The 16,425-nt window shown below is 40.8% G+C and overlaps 1 protein-coding gene across 2 annotated transcripts in view; it reads left to right on the top strand.

Annotated features, from left to right (window-relative positions):
* LOC111147502 (mitogen-activated protein kinase kinase kinase 5) overlaps positions 1-16,425 on the top strand; it is a 228,819-nt gene that overhangs the window by 182,979 nt on the left and 29,415 nt on the right. For both annotated transcript variants that reach the window (XM_022503521.1, XM_022503520.1), the window contains exons 16-21: positions 1,357-1,484; positions 2,555-2,691; positions 3,642-3,747; positions 8,595-8,752; positions 10,895-11,072; positions 12,058-12,078. In XM_022503521.1, coding sequence (XP_022359229.1) covers positions 1,357-1,484; positions 2,555-2,691; positions 3,642-3,747; positions 8,595-8,752; positions 10,895-11,072; positions 12,058-12,078 — 728 coding nt within the window. The remainder of the gene's footprint in view (positions 1-1,356; positions 1,485-2,554; positions 2,692-3,641; positions 3,748-8,594; positions 8,753-10,894; positions 11,073-12,057; positions 12,079-16,425) is intronic.

The raw sequence follows: 16,425 nt of genomic DNA, 5'->3' as shown, positions 1-16,425 counted from the left end.
AGCCAATTCTAGTATTTGTTATTCAAAAAAAAAAAAAAAAGCCATTCTGTTTATATGTATTTACCATCATAAGATCTAAGCATTTCTTGTGTGTAGCAGCAAAGGAAATAATGAGGCATCAGGTTTGTAGTTTATGGGCTGGTGGTTAGTGCCTTTCATACCTGTAACCTCCATTGTACAACAGAAAAAATATTAGAGAATAGCTTTGGGTCTCTAACACGCTACCATATAATAATCATACTAATATAAGTATATAATATTAATCTTCAAGAGTGATAAAAATCTAGAAGCTTTAGAGTACTTCAGATAATCATCAAAAGGGTTGTTCTGTCTGTTCCAGAAATATAAAACACTTTCACTGTATAATCTGATAAAGCAATGTACATCAAGTAAGTGATTTTGAAAGAAACCAGATGGTTTAATGCTGGTCTTTCAGCGTGGAGGCCTGGATAGGATGGGGTAAAAAAAAAAAATCATGATGTATTAGAACTGATGGACCCAGTAAGATGAGGATTTGCCCCGAGCTCAAAGAGACTTGATATAAATGGTTTTATGTTTCCTACAGAAGAGTTGCGGGGCCTTTTGGTAAGTTCTGGAATGAAAATGAAAGTGATTTGTAATTTTTTTTTTTTTTTTGAGATCATGACCTGAGCCAAAGGCAGAGGCTTTATTTATTTATTTATTTATTTATTTATTTATTTATTTGACAGAGATCACAAGTAGGCAGAGAGGCAGACAGAGAGAGAGGAGGAAGCAGGCTCTGGGCTGAGCAGAGAGCCCGATGCGGGACTTGATCCCAGGACCCTGAGATCATGACCTGAGCCGAAGGCAGAGGCTTTAGCCCACTGAGCCACCCAGGCGCCCCGTGATTTGTAATTTTTATCTCCCAGGGCAAGAGTCTCCTGGAATAGTAGAGTTATGTTACGAGGCCAGTGAAATAAAAAGTCATGTTAATGTAGACAGTGAGCTATGTGGGTGCATTCAGTTTTCCTGGACTAATATCTTAGCTCTGTCATTTACTAGCTTTAAGATCTTGGACAGGTTAGTTATCGTCCTAGTCAATCAATTCCTCATCTATAAAATGGACACCATAAAAGTACCTTCTCCTGGGGTTGTCATGAGAAATGAGTTAGTGTATACAAGAGGCTCAGATCAATGCCTGACACATTTCTCTTCAGGCCCTACCTACCACTGCTTCAACTTTACAGAATTTATGTTAGAGAAATAAACACTTTAGATAGTCATATTTTATTTTATGTATGGACATCTAGCTGATGTTTTCAATTTGTATTGCTTACATCTATACACTAAAATCTGGCTACACGATTAGCTCATCAACACTGGCATGTCTTTTAGATACTCCCAGCCCCTGCATGAAGAAATAGCATTGCATAAGCATCTGAAGCACAAAAATATTGTCCAGTATCTGGGCTCTTTCAGTGAGAATGGCTTTATCAAAATCTTCATGGAGCAGGTCCCAGGAGGTAAGAGAGGTTTTTCTTTCTTTAAAAAGTATAAATTTTTATGGGCTAAAAGAGGAGCACTACTGAATGGGATTTACCAGTTTACAGGTCTTAATTTGTCTAAGTTAAAAGATAAATCAGATTATGTTCATTGCAGCATTATTTACAATAGCCAAGATATGGAAACAAGCTAAGTGTCCATCATTGGATGAATGGATAAAGATGATGTGTTTCATATACACAGTGAAATATTATTCATCCATATAAAAGAGTGACATCTTGCCATTTCGACAACACAGATTACTATGAAGGCATTATGCTAAGTGAAATAAGTTTTACAGGGAAAGACAAATACTCTATGATCTTACATGTAGAATATTAAAAAAAAAAAAATACCAAGCAAACAAACCAAAAAAACCAAGCTCCTAAATAACAGAGAAACAAATAGGTGGTTGCCAGAGCAGGGGGGTAGGGGGTAGGGGTGGGCAAAATGGGGGAAAAGAGTCAAAAGGTACAAACTTCCAGTTATAAAATAAGTCCTGGGGATGTAATGTGCAGCCTCGTGACTAGTTACCACTACTGTATTGTGTATTTGAAAGTTGCTAAAGAGTGTAGAACTTAAACTTTCTCATCACAAGAAAAGAATGTTTTTGTAATGTGCGGTGACAGGTGTTAACTAGACTTATTGTGGTGATCACAACCCGGTGTATATAAATATCCCATCGTTATGTCGTACACCTGAAACTACATAATGTTTGTCAATTATACCTCAATAAAATATTTTTTTTTTTTAAATTAGACCTGTGACATCAGCTTGCTGTTTATTAGGAGACAATGAAAGTATGCTGAACCCATTTTAGTATCAATCATTGTGACTTGGATTAAAGTTAGGGACGGAGTGGCCTTTTCTTTTGATTGTAATAATGAGCATCTTCAGAGCATATGAGAGCCCAAGCATCTAATACTCACTCTACTTCCTGGGCCCCCAGGAATAACCAATCAATGTTAGTTTAAGTTACTGTTCCACTATTAACATGCTTTGAAGAACTGATTTGTTAAGATTCTATCCACTGTTTCTCCCTACTTTACAGGAAGTCTTTCTGCTCTTCTTCGTTCCAAATGGGGGCCATTGAAGGACAATGAGCAAACAATCGGCTTTTATACAAAGCAGATACTTGAAGGATTAAAATACCTCCATGACAATCAGATAGTCCACCGGGATATAAAGGTAGGATGCACTAGGATTCACGCTTACAAGCTCCTTGGTAGGTCACTGTTTGCTTTGCAAAAGTCATAGCGTGTTACGAGTATTAATTGAGAATCATGAATAAATCAACCTTAGAAAGAGCAGAAATGTAAGACACTACCTCCTCTGCTCCAAGTCAGTTATTGATACGCCTTATCTCTTCTCCTCAAGGAATAAATCTCTCAGCCATGTTCAGCCAACAAAGATTGACCTTCCACTGCACGCCTGATACTGTTTCCGGTGCTCTGGGGAGGGGGTAACAAAGCAGGACAAAACTGGGCAGGTTAGGGTCCCCATGCCTGAGGCGCTTATAGGCTGCTTAGTCTTTGTATCCTTGCCCGGACTGGCTACTCAGTAGATATTTACTACATCAATGGATGAATGATTAGGAGGGGAAAGAAAAAAAAAAAAAAAGATTCCCTCTTCTCACAAGTATCATATACTCGTTGTTAGAACTAAAATTAAGTAATTATTTGCTTCTCTTTAAAAGAGAAAATTCAGAGCTAATAAATTTCGACAAAGGGGGACTGTGGAAGGGAAGTTACTATTAACATCCCCAGAATCAACCCAGATCTTATTTCTTTGCCATATCCCTAAATATTCCAGGAAAAGAAGCAAAACAACAGAAAAAGTAAAATGACTAGGGAATCATGAATATCTTTGCTGAACACAGATAGCCCCGACAGTTTGCAAACTACAGCAGGCCCAAACGAGGCACCTGTTTGACCCTGTGGCCTGAGTAGCAGGTTGTGAATTGATAATATGTAAACAAAAATGGTGTCAGGAATTCACTCTGAAGGTTAACTATTAATGAAGAGCACAGACTGAGTCCTTATTTGCTCTAAGGATACCTTTTCTTGTTGGACTTACAAGCCAACAACAAACAGTAATGGAAGAAAGAACATTTTTGACTCAAGTCTTTTGTTCTCCAGGGCGACAATGTGTTGATTAATACTTATAGTGGTGTTCTCAAGATCTCGGACTTCGGGACATCAAAGAGGCTAGCTGGCATAAATCCATGTACCGAAACTTTTACTGGTATGTTTTTGCAGTGATGATACAGATCTTATGTAATTAAAGAAATAATTGCTGCATTAGAGTCTAATGTGAGAGATAAAGTCAGTCTGGGTTCTCACAGACATTCATGTGTGTATATTTTGGTGCTCACTGAAAAATGTTACGCAGAATTTGATCCGGCTCTTTTCTCATCTTGTATTTCTAGGATTTGCTCAGTCTTCTGTTTAATGCTACGGAAATGTTTGTTTGTTTGTTTGTTTGTTTTTTTAAAGTCCATTTGTTACTTGTTTTCCCCTTTATGTCATTACTTCTCTCCTGGTTGGCTAAAGCCACTATAATCCTAACAAGATTTTTTTTTTTAACGTTTTTTTAGCCCAACCTCTCTGTGATTCTTACTCATATCTTAATCACTTCCCATTTGAACTATAAGTTCCTAATCTGTTTACTCCCTGTGGCCTATTTCCTACTCACAATATAAATAACCCTTAGCATTTCAATTCAGAAAGAGGAAATGACTCACCAACTCAGAATTGGAGTGGGGAGAGAGCTTGCCTGAGAAATTAGGCAATCCAGCCACCAAGCTACCTCTGAACAAAGTCCTGGGGGAGTGGAGAGAAAGTGATTGCCAAAAAGGTACCAAGAGGAAACCAAGGCTCGGAGAGATGAATGCCACCCCCCCCCACCAGGTACAGGAGGCCATCTGGAATTTAGACCCTGGTCTCCACTTGAAGTTCTTACTGCCCCACTCTGCTGAATCTCATGAAGTGCTAAGTCCTTGTTATAATCATCAGAGAAAGACTAATTTAACCAAAAAAATGTAATGAATAATCTGTGGTCTAAGATAAAGCAAAATGGCCAGGTACCCCCATTTCTGAATTCTGTGTGGTAGATGATGGTACCTCAATTTTGCAGGTGAGGAGACTGAGGGAGCAAAGAGAGATCACAGATAGAGGACGCAACAGCTTGTAAATGGTAGAACTTGGGTTTTTAATCTACCCTTTGCTCTTTCCTTTGACCTTCTGGCTCTAGTCCATCTTCCTCTCCACTGTGCTGATGTATCTGTTCTGGTAGCCTGGGAAGGGAAAAGGGGAGAGAGAATTTCTGTATATTTTCTCCTCAGAACATTCTGTCAATAGCACCTTTGACCCAGTTCCTACCCTCACAGCAATGGGTAGTTAGGGCACAGCATTAAACATATTTAAAATGTATTTTTTTAAACAAAATTAATTCCAGCCTACTAGTAACTTGAAGTGTCTTTCCATTTCTTTCTCATACCCTCTCAATTTGGCAAGAGACATTTTAGATGCTGCCAAGACCCAGTAACTTCTGATGGGAGAATCCCTAGTTTCAGACTTTTTATTTGAGTAAGATGTTAATGTAATGTCTTCTGCTAATCTTGAAGACAAGTTTTGTAATCCCCAAAGGAGTTGTAGTAAAGCAGTCCTTCCAGAATCCTTTGTTTGCACTTCTCACACTGGCCTCACATGAGTGACACAGGTCACTAACGTGCCTGGTCTGTCTCCAGGGCTGATCAAGAGGACTTGGAGAGGCATACCTTGATCTGCTCATGGCCATCGCCCTCACAGGTGCTCCGTCAATTTCTGATGAACTGACTGCAAAGATATTGACCTATTTGGTGGTTTGGTGAGAGGGAAGGCAGCATCAACCGCCATTTATAGAGTGCTTACTATCTATCTGACTGTGTTAAGTGCTTTACGTATTTCACTGAAATTCATACATCAGCTCTAATTATTTGGAATCAGTATGCCAATTTATGATGCAAAATTAAGGTTCAAAGAGGTTGAATAACTTGCTTGAGGTCACAGTGCTAGTAATAGAGCTATGATTCAAACTAGACTTAACATGCCAAGTGGAATTAATTATCTTCTCCCCAAACCCATTCCACCCACACACTTTTCCATCTCAGTTGATGGCCACCCAAAACTTAGAGGGATCCATGGTGCCTCTATTTTCTCACACCCCAGCCCAATCCGCAAGGAAGCCTACAGGCTCTACCTTCCAGAAGGTGTCCAAAATTAGACCACTCCTTTCTGCCTACACTGTTGCCACCCTCAGCTCTCAACTACATTACCTCCAAAGCCTGTTCTCCCTCCTTTGGCTCTTGCCTCCTACTGTCTGCTCTTAACACTGCAGCCAGAGTGATCCTTTGAAACATAAATCAAGCCCTGTTACTCAGAGACTTCGGTCGCTTTCTGTTTCTTTCAGAGCAAATAAATGCCGAAGTCCTAATATGGTGGACAAGGCTCTGACCTGATTCGGAGTCCATTACCTTTTAGACTTCATTTTCTACTCTTCCCCTTGCTCCCTCTGTGCCAGAAACCCTGGCCTTCCTGCATTTCCTTCATATACCTTGTGGCAGGGCCTTTGCTCCTGCTCTTTGTTCTGCTAGTAACACTTTTCTCCCAGCTATGTGTGGCTAAGTCCCTTTCCTTCAAGTTTTATCCCAGATATCATCTCAGCGAGCCTACCATGACTACCCTATTGATGTGGCAGCCCTCCCTGTGCACTCTTGATCCCCCTTCCCTACTTTTTTTTGGTCATTGACATATCACTTTCTAACATACTATATAATTTGCTGATTTATTATGCTATACTTTAATGTCTGTCTCCCACTGCAAAAAATACAAGCTCCATGAGCCAAGGATTTCTGTTAACTCCACTGCTATATTCTAAGTGCCTGGCCCACACTTTAGGCCCTTTATCTAAATCTGCTGAAGGAATGAGTGGATTAAATGGGATGTTAAAGTTCACACTTTGAGCCACTAAGTCGTAGTAGTTTCATGAGTGATTGCAATGGCAAAGAAATACTAAAAGAGATTATTTTAAAGTAATTTTTTAAATCTTTGGAATGAAGCTATATAAGGTATGGATTTTAGAGTCAATACTCTTAACTAGAGTCAATACTTTCCTTAGGCTAATGTACAGATTGGCTTGTGTCTTCATTATCTTGCTTTGTAAATCTCCTTATATAAAATATTATGTGTCATATGATTATGGAATAAAGAGAGCAGATATGAATACACAAAAAAAAAACCTGTTTTTTTTTTTTTGGCACTTGCTCTATGGGGGATAATTAAGCATGACTAGCAGATAGAGCTCTTCGAAATATCTGATGAATAAAAACATTGCGTACTGTGTTGATATTACTTGAATTGTCCAATTTTTAAAGTCCACTGTATTTTAATCAGTTGTGATTTCTACTCAAGATATTAGTACAACTTAAATTCTCTCATCAATTCTATTTTAGACTTAGATACAGGAAAAACCAACTGGCAGACTTAAACACATAAACTTTTTCTAAAAGACCATTTGATTTTATTTACACCATAAAAAAAAAACCAATCACCCTTGTTCATCATCTATAAATAGAGAAATCATAGCAGTTTTCTCCTAAGGGTAGGTGATTTGAAGAATGTAGTTACCTTACCCTTGGCCAGATGAAATGCTTCCCTCCAATAGTGTTGCTGATTTAAGCAGACAGCAGACATGTATGGTCATATGTGAACTTGAACATGAGCTATTGCCACATAATAATAAGAGCTGGAAGATAACCTGGCAAGATGACAATACTTGACAAAAATAATGTACTTTTATTTGGTTTTATGAACAACAAACAGCCAGTTTCTAGCATATGTTGCTTGGTTTCCTAGGAACAATTTAGAAGAATGGTGCATAGCAGTTTCACCTATAAATCGTGCATGAGGCATTCATAAAAGGTGTCTGTATTTATCAAAATGTCTGTCAGTTTGGTTATGAATCAGAAAATACTGAAGTAGCTCTTTTAGCAAATGCCTCAGTATTTGAAATAATTGAATATGGCATCTTGGATGAGTTCCTGTTTGCTGATTATATCATTTGTATGAGTCTATCAGTAGCAGGGGATATGGCAATAATCTGTTCCTGCTCACACTTCTGACTCATTGTTGGATTTGAAGGAATCACTCTAGGGGGTAGTAGAAGCCAATTCAGCCCTCTTGTTCCATCCACTGAGACAACTGCAGTTGAGTGTTTATCTGATATACCAGACCAGAGCCAGAACCAAGCATACTTGGTTCTCCGTTTAGTGTTCTTTCTATCATACCAAACTCTTCCACATTCTGATTCCACGTGGCCTTTTAAATCTCCTATGTTTCATTGTATTCTTCTACACTCTGTGTCTGGTGATTTGTCTGTACTGATGGCTCCTGACCTGTCTTTGATCTGTTAAACCTGTTATGCCATGGACCGCAGCACAGCAGAAGCCATATATATTTGACTTACAGAATGAAATACACCAAAAATGATTTACATTACTTTTAACAATGGCTTTCAGAAACTTCATGCTTTTGTGATTTAGAAATAAGAATCAAAACAGAAGAATTAAGCATTCAATTTAGAAATTGAGAAATAGAGATCTAGGAAAAATGGATGATTGACCTAGACTTTTCTTGGAAAGATTAGACATATACATAATAGGAATCTTCATGTATTTGAAAAACTAATTGCAAAATATGTGTGTTGATATATTCTCTGTTGTTCTCAAATGACTCATTCTTTGAAGTTTCTAAGCAGTCCCAATAAAATGATACCTCACTTATACTCTACTATCTAGGGGATGAGAAAGTATCTATCTCTTCATGACCAGATCATGTTGGCGAGCTATTCTTATATCCCTGATAAAATCCACTATAACAACTGCTATTTCCACTTTTCTTAATGACAGAAAACTGGAACTCAAGAAAGATGAGATATTAAGACCTGAATCATACTTTTAAAGTTGTCTTATTTATGTGAACAATTAAAGCTGTCGGTAGATATTCATCTGTTTTCTCTCCTTTAAAGTAGAAGTGTGTTTGAATTATCCCCAGGTACCCTGCAGTATATGGCACCAGAAATCATAGACAAAGGACCACGAGGCTATGGGAAAGCAGCAGACATCTGGTCTTTGGGCTGCACCATCATCGAAATGGCCACAGGGAAACCACCTTTTTATGAACTGGGAGAACCACAAGCAGCTATGTTCAAGGTCACATTTCATATGTCTTAAATGTCTTAAAAACCATTGGATAAAGCTCTTGGCTGGTCCATTTATGTGTATGATATTTTTTTAGGCAAAAGGAAAAGAGCCTAGGTAGGCACATTAAATGTGCTCTCTGAGCCCAGTAAAGTCAAGAAGATTCAGTCCCCTCGAAGTCAGTGCCTGTGCCTCACACTGCGGCTCTTTCCCTGCGTTAGATTTCTCAGCTTCAAAGTGAGATTCTGTATAACTTTGTCTGACCACCTTTCACAACGCAGCATAAATAACACACTACTCCCTGGAAGACGATTTAAGCTCTTTGGGAAATGGTCTGAAATCTTCCATAGAGGGAGGTAGGAAGACATTTACTTCATTTAAGTATTAAATCAAAGCAATATTTTCCTTCTCTATCCTAAGAGTTTGGAGGCTCCTCTAAGAAAGGGGTGGACAGTAATTGCTATTTTAAGGACGTCAGTCATACTCTTAATATAGCTACTCTTCTAGCTTGTCGCCTTGCCCATTCATTCGTAACTCTCCTGGGAGTTACCTCCCAAAACAGGGAGTGCTGAATATGGAAATAGGGCTGACAAAGCCCAGAGGCCACAGCCTGGGAATCCAGGGACTGAGCAAAGCAGTGACCTACTCTGAGCCCCTGCTGTCCCGATCTGTCCTCACCTGCAACACTGCCAAGCCGGATGAAGGTTTAAACTGAGCACCTGTTTCCCAAGAAGTAAAGCTCACCTGTCTGCTGTTCTCTAAGGCAGAGCACTTCTGATGAGAATTTGTGATTTCTTTCCTTGCCATTGACTGTGTTTCTAGCACTTATTCCACTGTGAATAGCTTCTCGTGAGGGGCCATGTGTCATACACCTTCTACTTGTGTAGAAGGCTTGGCTTCCTTTCAGCTTGAAGATGATCTGATGGGATACTGCTGATACAGAACCAAGGACTGTACCCAAACCAGAAGGGCAATGAGAGCTGCTAAGAGAGCTGCGATTCTCGACATAAATGATGTCTTTCTTTTCTGGGTCAATGTTTCAACTTTTGACTTTTCACCCATCTCTAGGATTTCACTCTGAAATGCTGCTCCGTTACCTATTAGTGCAGGGATTATTATACAGTAAGACTCTAGTACTGATTTACAGTGTTTGAATCTAGGCTCCAACACAGTCAAACTCTTTAATGACTTTGGGAAAATTGCTTAACCCTCTGGTACCACATTTTCCTCATCTATAAAATGGGTATAAAAATAGTACTTATCTAATAAAGGTTTTTTGAGATATATATGAGATAAAGTACTTACAAGAGTATCTTACATATAATAAAGTCTATATAATTACTACAAATAACTGTATGTTATTGCTTATATAATAATACGCTTCTATAAGCTGTGTAATAACAAAAAAGATTTCCTTAGAAAATTTTCTCTACTAACTACATGAAAACATTATTAAAAAGAATTTAGAATGGCTAGCAGTGAGAAGAAAATTCTAATTGTTACAAAAATTCTGTTTAATTTTAAGGTATTTTAAAATATCTCTTCATATGGGCAGTTTGACAGTGGTAGAGCATTTGACTGCATATGGGCAATTTGAGACAGGAGAAATATTCATGTTTCATGGCATAGGGGAAAGAACACAGGCTTTAAGCCAAACAAATTAAGGTTTGAATCCCAGACCTGCCTTTCTAGAATGTATCACTCACCCCTCTGAAACTCATTTTTTTCATTGTTGTAACAGGGATAATATTTAATCCAGTGGGTTGTTGGGAGTATTCAATACATTTCATAAATCAAAAAGCCAAGCACAGTTCCTGGCACACAGCTATTATGGTCAACACAGTCTGAATTTAAAATCTCTTTCTTGCATGCCAGTGTGCTAACGTGTTCTAAAATGTCAAGGACTGAATTCTTACTTCATAGTGCTGTCTACTGTCTTAACATAATTGCTTGGTCTATGTCACTGACAAAGTTACAAAAATACTCTGGATACTTTCCATAACCTAGAGAAAAAAATACCCTCTGTCACTTTGAGGAAAGGCATGAGTCTATAGAATACAGTAAAGGATTTTTTTGTGCTAGAAGGCCAAGTTTTCAGTCCTGGAGCTCATGTGATGAGATGGTCACTCAGAAGCTACATGTGTTGTGTCTTAGGTGGGAATGTTTAAAGTCCACCCAGAGATCCCAGAGTCCATGTCAGCAGAGGCCAAGGCATTCATACTGAAGTGTTTTGAACCTGACCCTGACAAGAGAGCCTGTGCTAACGACTTGCTTATTGATGAGTTCTTAAAAGTTTCGAGCAAAAAGAAAAAGACACAACCTAAGCTTTCAGGTACGTGGTTGCATTGAAGAGGACACAGGTCAGAGTCACTATAAACCCTGAGCTTTTAAGGTAGAAGATTTTTCCAGAAGTACTCTGCTTATAGATATCACTAGAAGTTGGTATAAACATTAGCACATTGCGCTTAGACATTCAGTTTTGGTTTCAGGAAGCCGCCTTACCATCAATTTCATGAATGCTGGGACCTCATACATAGTAGTCTTTCATTGGCTGGTTAGTAGGTAGGTCATGTATCAGGATCTATAGCAATCTTGTGTCACCGATAAAAGGATTAAAGTCTAAAAGGGGTGAAATATAGCCTTTTATTTTTTTTTAAAGATTTTATTTTATTTTATTTTGACAGACAGAGATCACAAGTAGGCAGAGAGGCAGGCAGAGAGAGAGAGAGAGGGAGGAAGCAGACTCCCTGCTGAGCAGAGAGCCCGATGCAGGGCTGGATCCCAGGATCCTGGGATCATGACCTGAGCCAAAGGCAGAGGCTTTAACCCACTGAGCCACCCAGGCACCCCGAAATATAGCCTTTTAGAACTGAAACTCTAGATCACCACTGATGGGCTCCAGAGCTCTTATGGAGCTGTTAAAACTTCCAAGCCATCCAGTACTGTGTTCTTTGAATTTTAGGCAAATACCTATTGCCTCTTAGAGGATATCTTTCTGAATCACTAACCCCCTACAATGTGAAAGAAAGAAAAAAAAAGAAAAGAAAAGAAAAGAAGATTGCCAGTTACAAGTAAAACAGCAAAATTGTCTTTTGCAATAATGTCCAAAACTTAGTTCAGAAAGGAAAAGCAAGTAAATGATCCCTTTGTTGTTGACATTTTTGTTTTTATCGGGGATGAGGATAGACAGATTGAATGTTTGACATTGATCCCATTTCAAGCATCCGCTTTTCTGTTATCTGTGTTAATAGATAGATGTGTTTGTTAGCAACAAACCCAACGTGTGCTTATGTTGCTGTTTGCTCTTCTTCCCACAGCCCTTTCAGCTGGATCAAATGGTGAGTTCATTTTTATATTGCTCATTAAGCTGAAGTTTGGTACGTGATCATGTGATAAGCTCTAGATTTCCCATTAAAAAACCTCTGCGTTTTGCCTCCGTGGGAGGCTCCCAGGTACCAAGGCTGTGTGCAGCTGCAGGCCTGGCTGGGCTCATTCCTTCAGAAACCCCTTTCCTCCTTAGGAAAATGAAAACGGATGTGCTAACCCAGTTAGTGGCTACAGTCCCATTTATGAGTGTTCTTAGGTGTTACAGAGTACTTTATGCCTCCTGTTAATTATGACTACAAACTACAGCCTGGCTTTACCTCTCCTCAAAGAATGCAAGCTGCAGGACTCTTCCTTCCCCAGTTCTTAACAGGTCATAAACACTTTCTTTCCGGAGCAGAGGGCACTGCCTTACCTCGAGGGGCGCCCATTTCAACAGGAAGAGTGGGAGGGTGGTGATGAGGAGGACCTCCTTCCGCCTTCAAGAGACATGACTTGCCCAATCTCAGACTGCTCTCCCATTGCCACACAGAGACCCAGAGAATGAAGCAATTCGTTTTAACCTAATAAACACTGTGACTCTGCTGTGTGCACAAGGAATGTGCTAGGTCCTGAATACATAAGGATGAGAAAAGCGTAGTTCCTGTCTTTAAGGAGACGTTGTTCTTGTAGGGGAGACACACAAGGAAAAAATCCGCTGCTCCGTGGTGTAATGTAGTCAGCGCAGAGGGAGTGACGGAGGGCGAGTGGGGAGCCAGGCGAGTTCAGTCCTAGCATGAGCTAATGCTGTAAGCGTGAAACCCCGCTGTGTGTGAAGGGGGCAGGAGGTGGCTCAGCATTGCTGGGCTTAAAATACATGGGGAGGAGTTGAACGTGGAGGGGGTAAGCAGGAGCATATCCCAAAGAGCTCCCTATGAAAATTATCAATCAGGTGGGGAGAGCCAGGGAAAGACTTTAATCTGGAATTAAAATCATGGGGTCTGTAATTCTGTGATAATAGAAACGTCCTCTATCTACACTGTCCAGTCCCTTAGCCACTAAGCATATGTGCTTTGAACAGTTGAAATGGGGCTACATTGACAGAGGCCCTGAATTTTTATTTTAATTTTAATTTCATTGAAAGGTTCCTGTAAATAAACACAGGGGGCTAGCAGCTACCATATCGAACTGTGAAGCTCTTGATGGCTCATTCTGAGAGCTGCCCGAAGAATCGTTTATTTAATAACATTTACTAGGTAACCTTTTTAAACCTCTGCTGTGCATTTAGCACTCGGGATCTAGGGCCTAGGGCGTAGGCCCTCAAAATATAGGCATGACTCAGGCCCAGATCTGCCTGCATGGGTCACTTGGAATATTTGTTAAAAATTAAGATTTCTGGCCCTTCCCAGAATCTATAGCTATAACCTAGAATGCTACACTTTTAAGTAAACAACCTGATGACTTCTTTGCTCGCTAAAGTGTGAGAACCTTTGAGATTTGGGCAGTCAGAGACAGGAGACAGGGTGATAATTAGGAGTTGGCTCTGACTGAGCTCTGTCCCTAAATTGTCCTGAACTCAGAGAACTTAGAGTCCCTGGTGCTTTTGAATAGCTGTTAGGATCTAAGGCAGCTCTCACAGTGATGGGAGGGAGTTAGAACGTTCCCCCTTTCCCAAAATGGGCATAGCCAATTTGCTGAAGTTAGAGCCCTCTCCCTCCCCCTAGACAGAAGCTCCCAGCAGTCTGGGGCCCATAGATTGGCCCCATGTGCTCCCTCCCCATGCCAGTCTACCCATAATAAAGCCATCTTTTTAGGGAATTTTTATTGGGATGAGGATAGACATCCTAACGGTTTAGCGAACCCTTACCCACCAGCTCCCACAAAAGAACAACAAGAAATACTCTTCCAGAGGCATACCTTTGACATTTCCCATCCTCAGAGAAGTCATTCAGCCTCTTTAAGACTTCCCATGGCCAGCCCTACAGCAAAGGTTTTCTTAAGAGTTGACAAAGACATGGGGCGCCTGGGTGCCTCAGTTGGTTAAGCCTCTGCCTTCAGCTCAGGTCATGATCTCAGAGTCCTGGGATGGAGCCCAGGGATCGAGCCCTGTGGTGAGTGCCACGTCCTGCTTCTCCTTCTTTCTCTGCCCTTCTCCCGCTGCTCACGCCCATTCTCTCAAATAAGTAAAGAAAATCTTTAAAAAAAAAATTGAAGAGAGAGTAGCATACAGGCAAGTGACTTAACTCCTGCCAGGCTTCTCTCTGACATCTGGAGTCTCCAGAACTTCAGTGTATTTGAGCTGATATCAGGGGACTTGTGACCTCCATGCTCTCCAGAAACTGTCAGCATGCTTCTGTGGTAACAGTTATACCTGAGTTTCTCCCCAGAAAGGCACTGTGGTTTCTCACTTACCTGGAAATCTTTTACAACTGGAGAAGCTAGAAATCTCAGGAATGGATTTCATCACGTTTCCACCAAGAATGTACATACTTGCCTGCCTCGGCATCCCCTTTTCTCCCTCTTTCCCCCTCATGGAGGAGGGAGTATTCATTTTCCTACAGAAGGTGAACCCCCATTTGGCTTCTGTACCCCACACACCCCTGACTTCTTCAGCTTCCGCTCTCCACATAACTCCCCATCTACCCATGCTCTAGTGTTTTCTGTCCTAAACTAACCTTTCCCCTGACACTACTTACTGCTTCATTGGCTAACACCCCACTTTTCCTGCTCCTCATCCCAGCTTCAGGTCTTGAAGAGCAGTGTCCCCTGATCTTCCCCACCTCTTTCCCACTAATCTAGTGTCTGGCCTACATTGTGTCTGGTGTCAGTGACCATTGACCCTGCCTTGTTCAGGGTCACTAATGGGATCCATTTGGCCAAATTCTGAATTTGCTCATCCTCTCAGTGGCTTTTGGCCCAGATATGCCTCCTCTCTTCTGTTAGCCCTCTCCTCTGGGGGCTTCTGTGACCCCCCCCCCCCCTTTCTCCTGATTTCCTCTAGCTTCATGGCTTCTCCAGTCATTCTCCTTTGCTACCTCCTTTTCCTCTAAATATTGGTGTTCTTAAGGTCCGGGACCTCTGCTCTCTCCTCATCCCTCCCTAAATTATGTCATCCTTTGCTGTAAATACCATCTCTAGGCAGGGGACTGCTAGAGTTATGTCCCCAGCTCTGTCTTCTGAGCTCCAGACTCATTCTATGGCCTTAATTTCTTAAACTGAATGATCAGATCACACCTCTTCCCCACCAAAAATAACTTCCAGTTCAGCCTGGATTCCTTTTCATCTTAGTATATAAGTAGTTCTTTCATTCATTCATTTCTTAAGCCAGACACCTCAGGGTCATTTTTGATTCCTCCCTTTCATACCCTCCCTTCAGTCCAGCAGTGAGTCCTGTTGGCTACCCAACAAATATTAGATATCTAGTAGATAAATGCTGGACGAATGACTGCATGAGCCCAACAGAGAAGAGTAATCAAATTTAAGATTAAACTTAAATCTGGTAGAAGAGGGATTCAGAGCTGTGTACACAGAACATACAAAATATCTACAAGTCCCTTTTTTTCCTAGATGAGCCATAATAACCCTGGGCACTGGATTCCATCCTTAAACATAGACAGTGTTACCTCATGAGACTTCCTTTAGGCAGTTGGTATCCATAGCAACCCTAATTCACAGGTACAACACAGCCCTTCTCAGTACTGGGTATTAAATCACATAATCTGACCAAAAAACCAAAGAGCAAGACAAGTCAAATCCTCACTCCCTCTATTCTTTAGAATCTTTACTTATAGAAACGCAGGATAGAAACTCCACGTGGTAGCATTCTAGATAGAATTTAGTCCCAAGGAACAACAATTTTGTCTTTGGCCTGTAAATGATGCCTGCCTCCATTTCTGCATGGAACACACGTTGAGAGAGGATCTCCACTCTGTGAGCTGGGAAAGATGCCCTCACTGAGTCCAGGGGGTCCACAGTGAACCCCACTGCAGGGCTCTTGTGCCTTCCTCACAAAGATGTTGGCCATCCCATCGAGCCAAGAGAAGGGTGAGAGCTTGATTCAGCTATCCTTTTCTACCAGCCACATTTAGCTTTAAGGGCTTGATAGCTAATAGCAATGCAAGCCCTGCTCCTGTGCCTTGAATCCATATTTGGCCGAGCCAGCAGCTGTTTTGTCCATTCAGCAATCTGTCCCCGGAAATGCAGTGTGAAACAAAGCACACTATAGGTCTTGAAAACTCCTAGAAACGTCCTTGCAGAAGCAGTCCTGTTTGGGCCCTCCGACAGACCTGTCTCCTCTTAGACAAACCTTACTGTTGCCAGCAAGAGGTTGCTCATTTGCTTTCTGTTACAGCAGCACTTCCTAAAATTTAGTCCACGAAGTG

The sequence above is a fragment of the Enhydra lutris genome, unplaced genomic scaffold, assembly GCF_002288905.1.
Source record: "Enhydra lutris kenyoni isolate GAN:26980312 unplaced genomic scaffold, ASM228890v2 scaffoldscaffold17, whole genome shotgun sequence".
In the NCBI taxonomy this organism is placed as follows: domain Eukaryota; kingdom Metazoa; phylum Chordata; class Mammalia; order Carnivora; family Mustelidae; genus Enhydra; species Enhydra lutris.
This window is presented reverse-complemented; position numbering and strand designations above follow the sequence as displayed.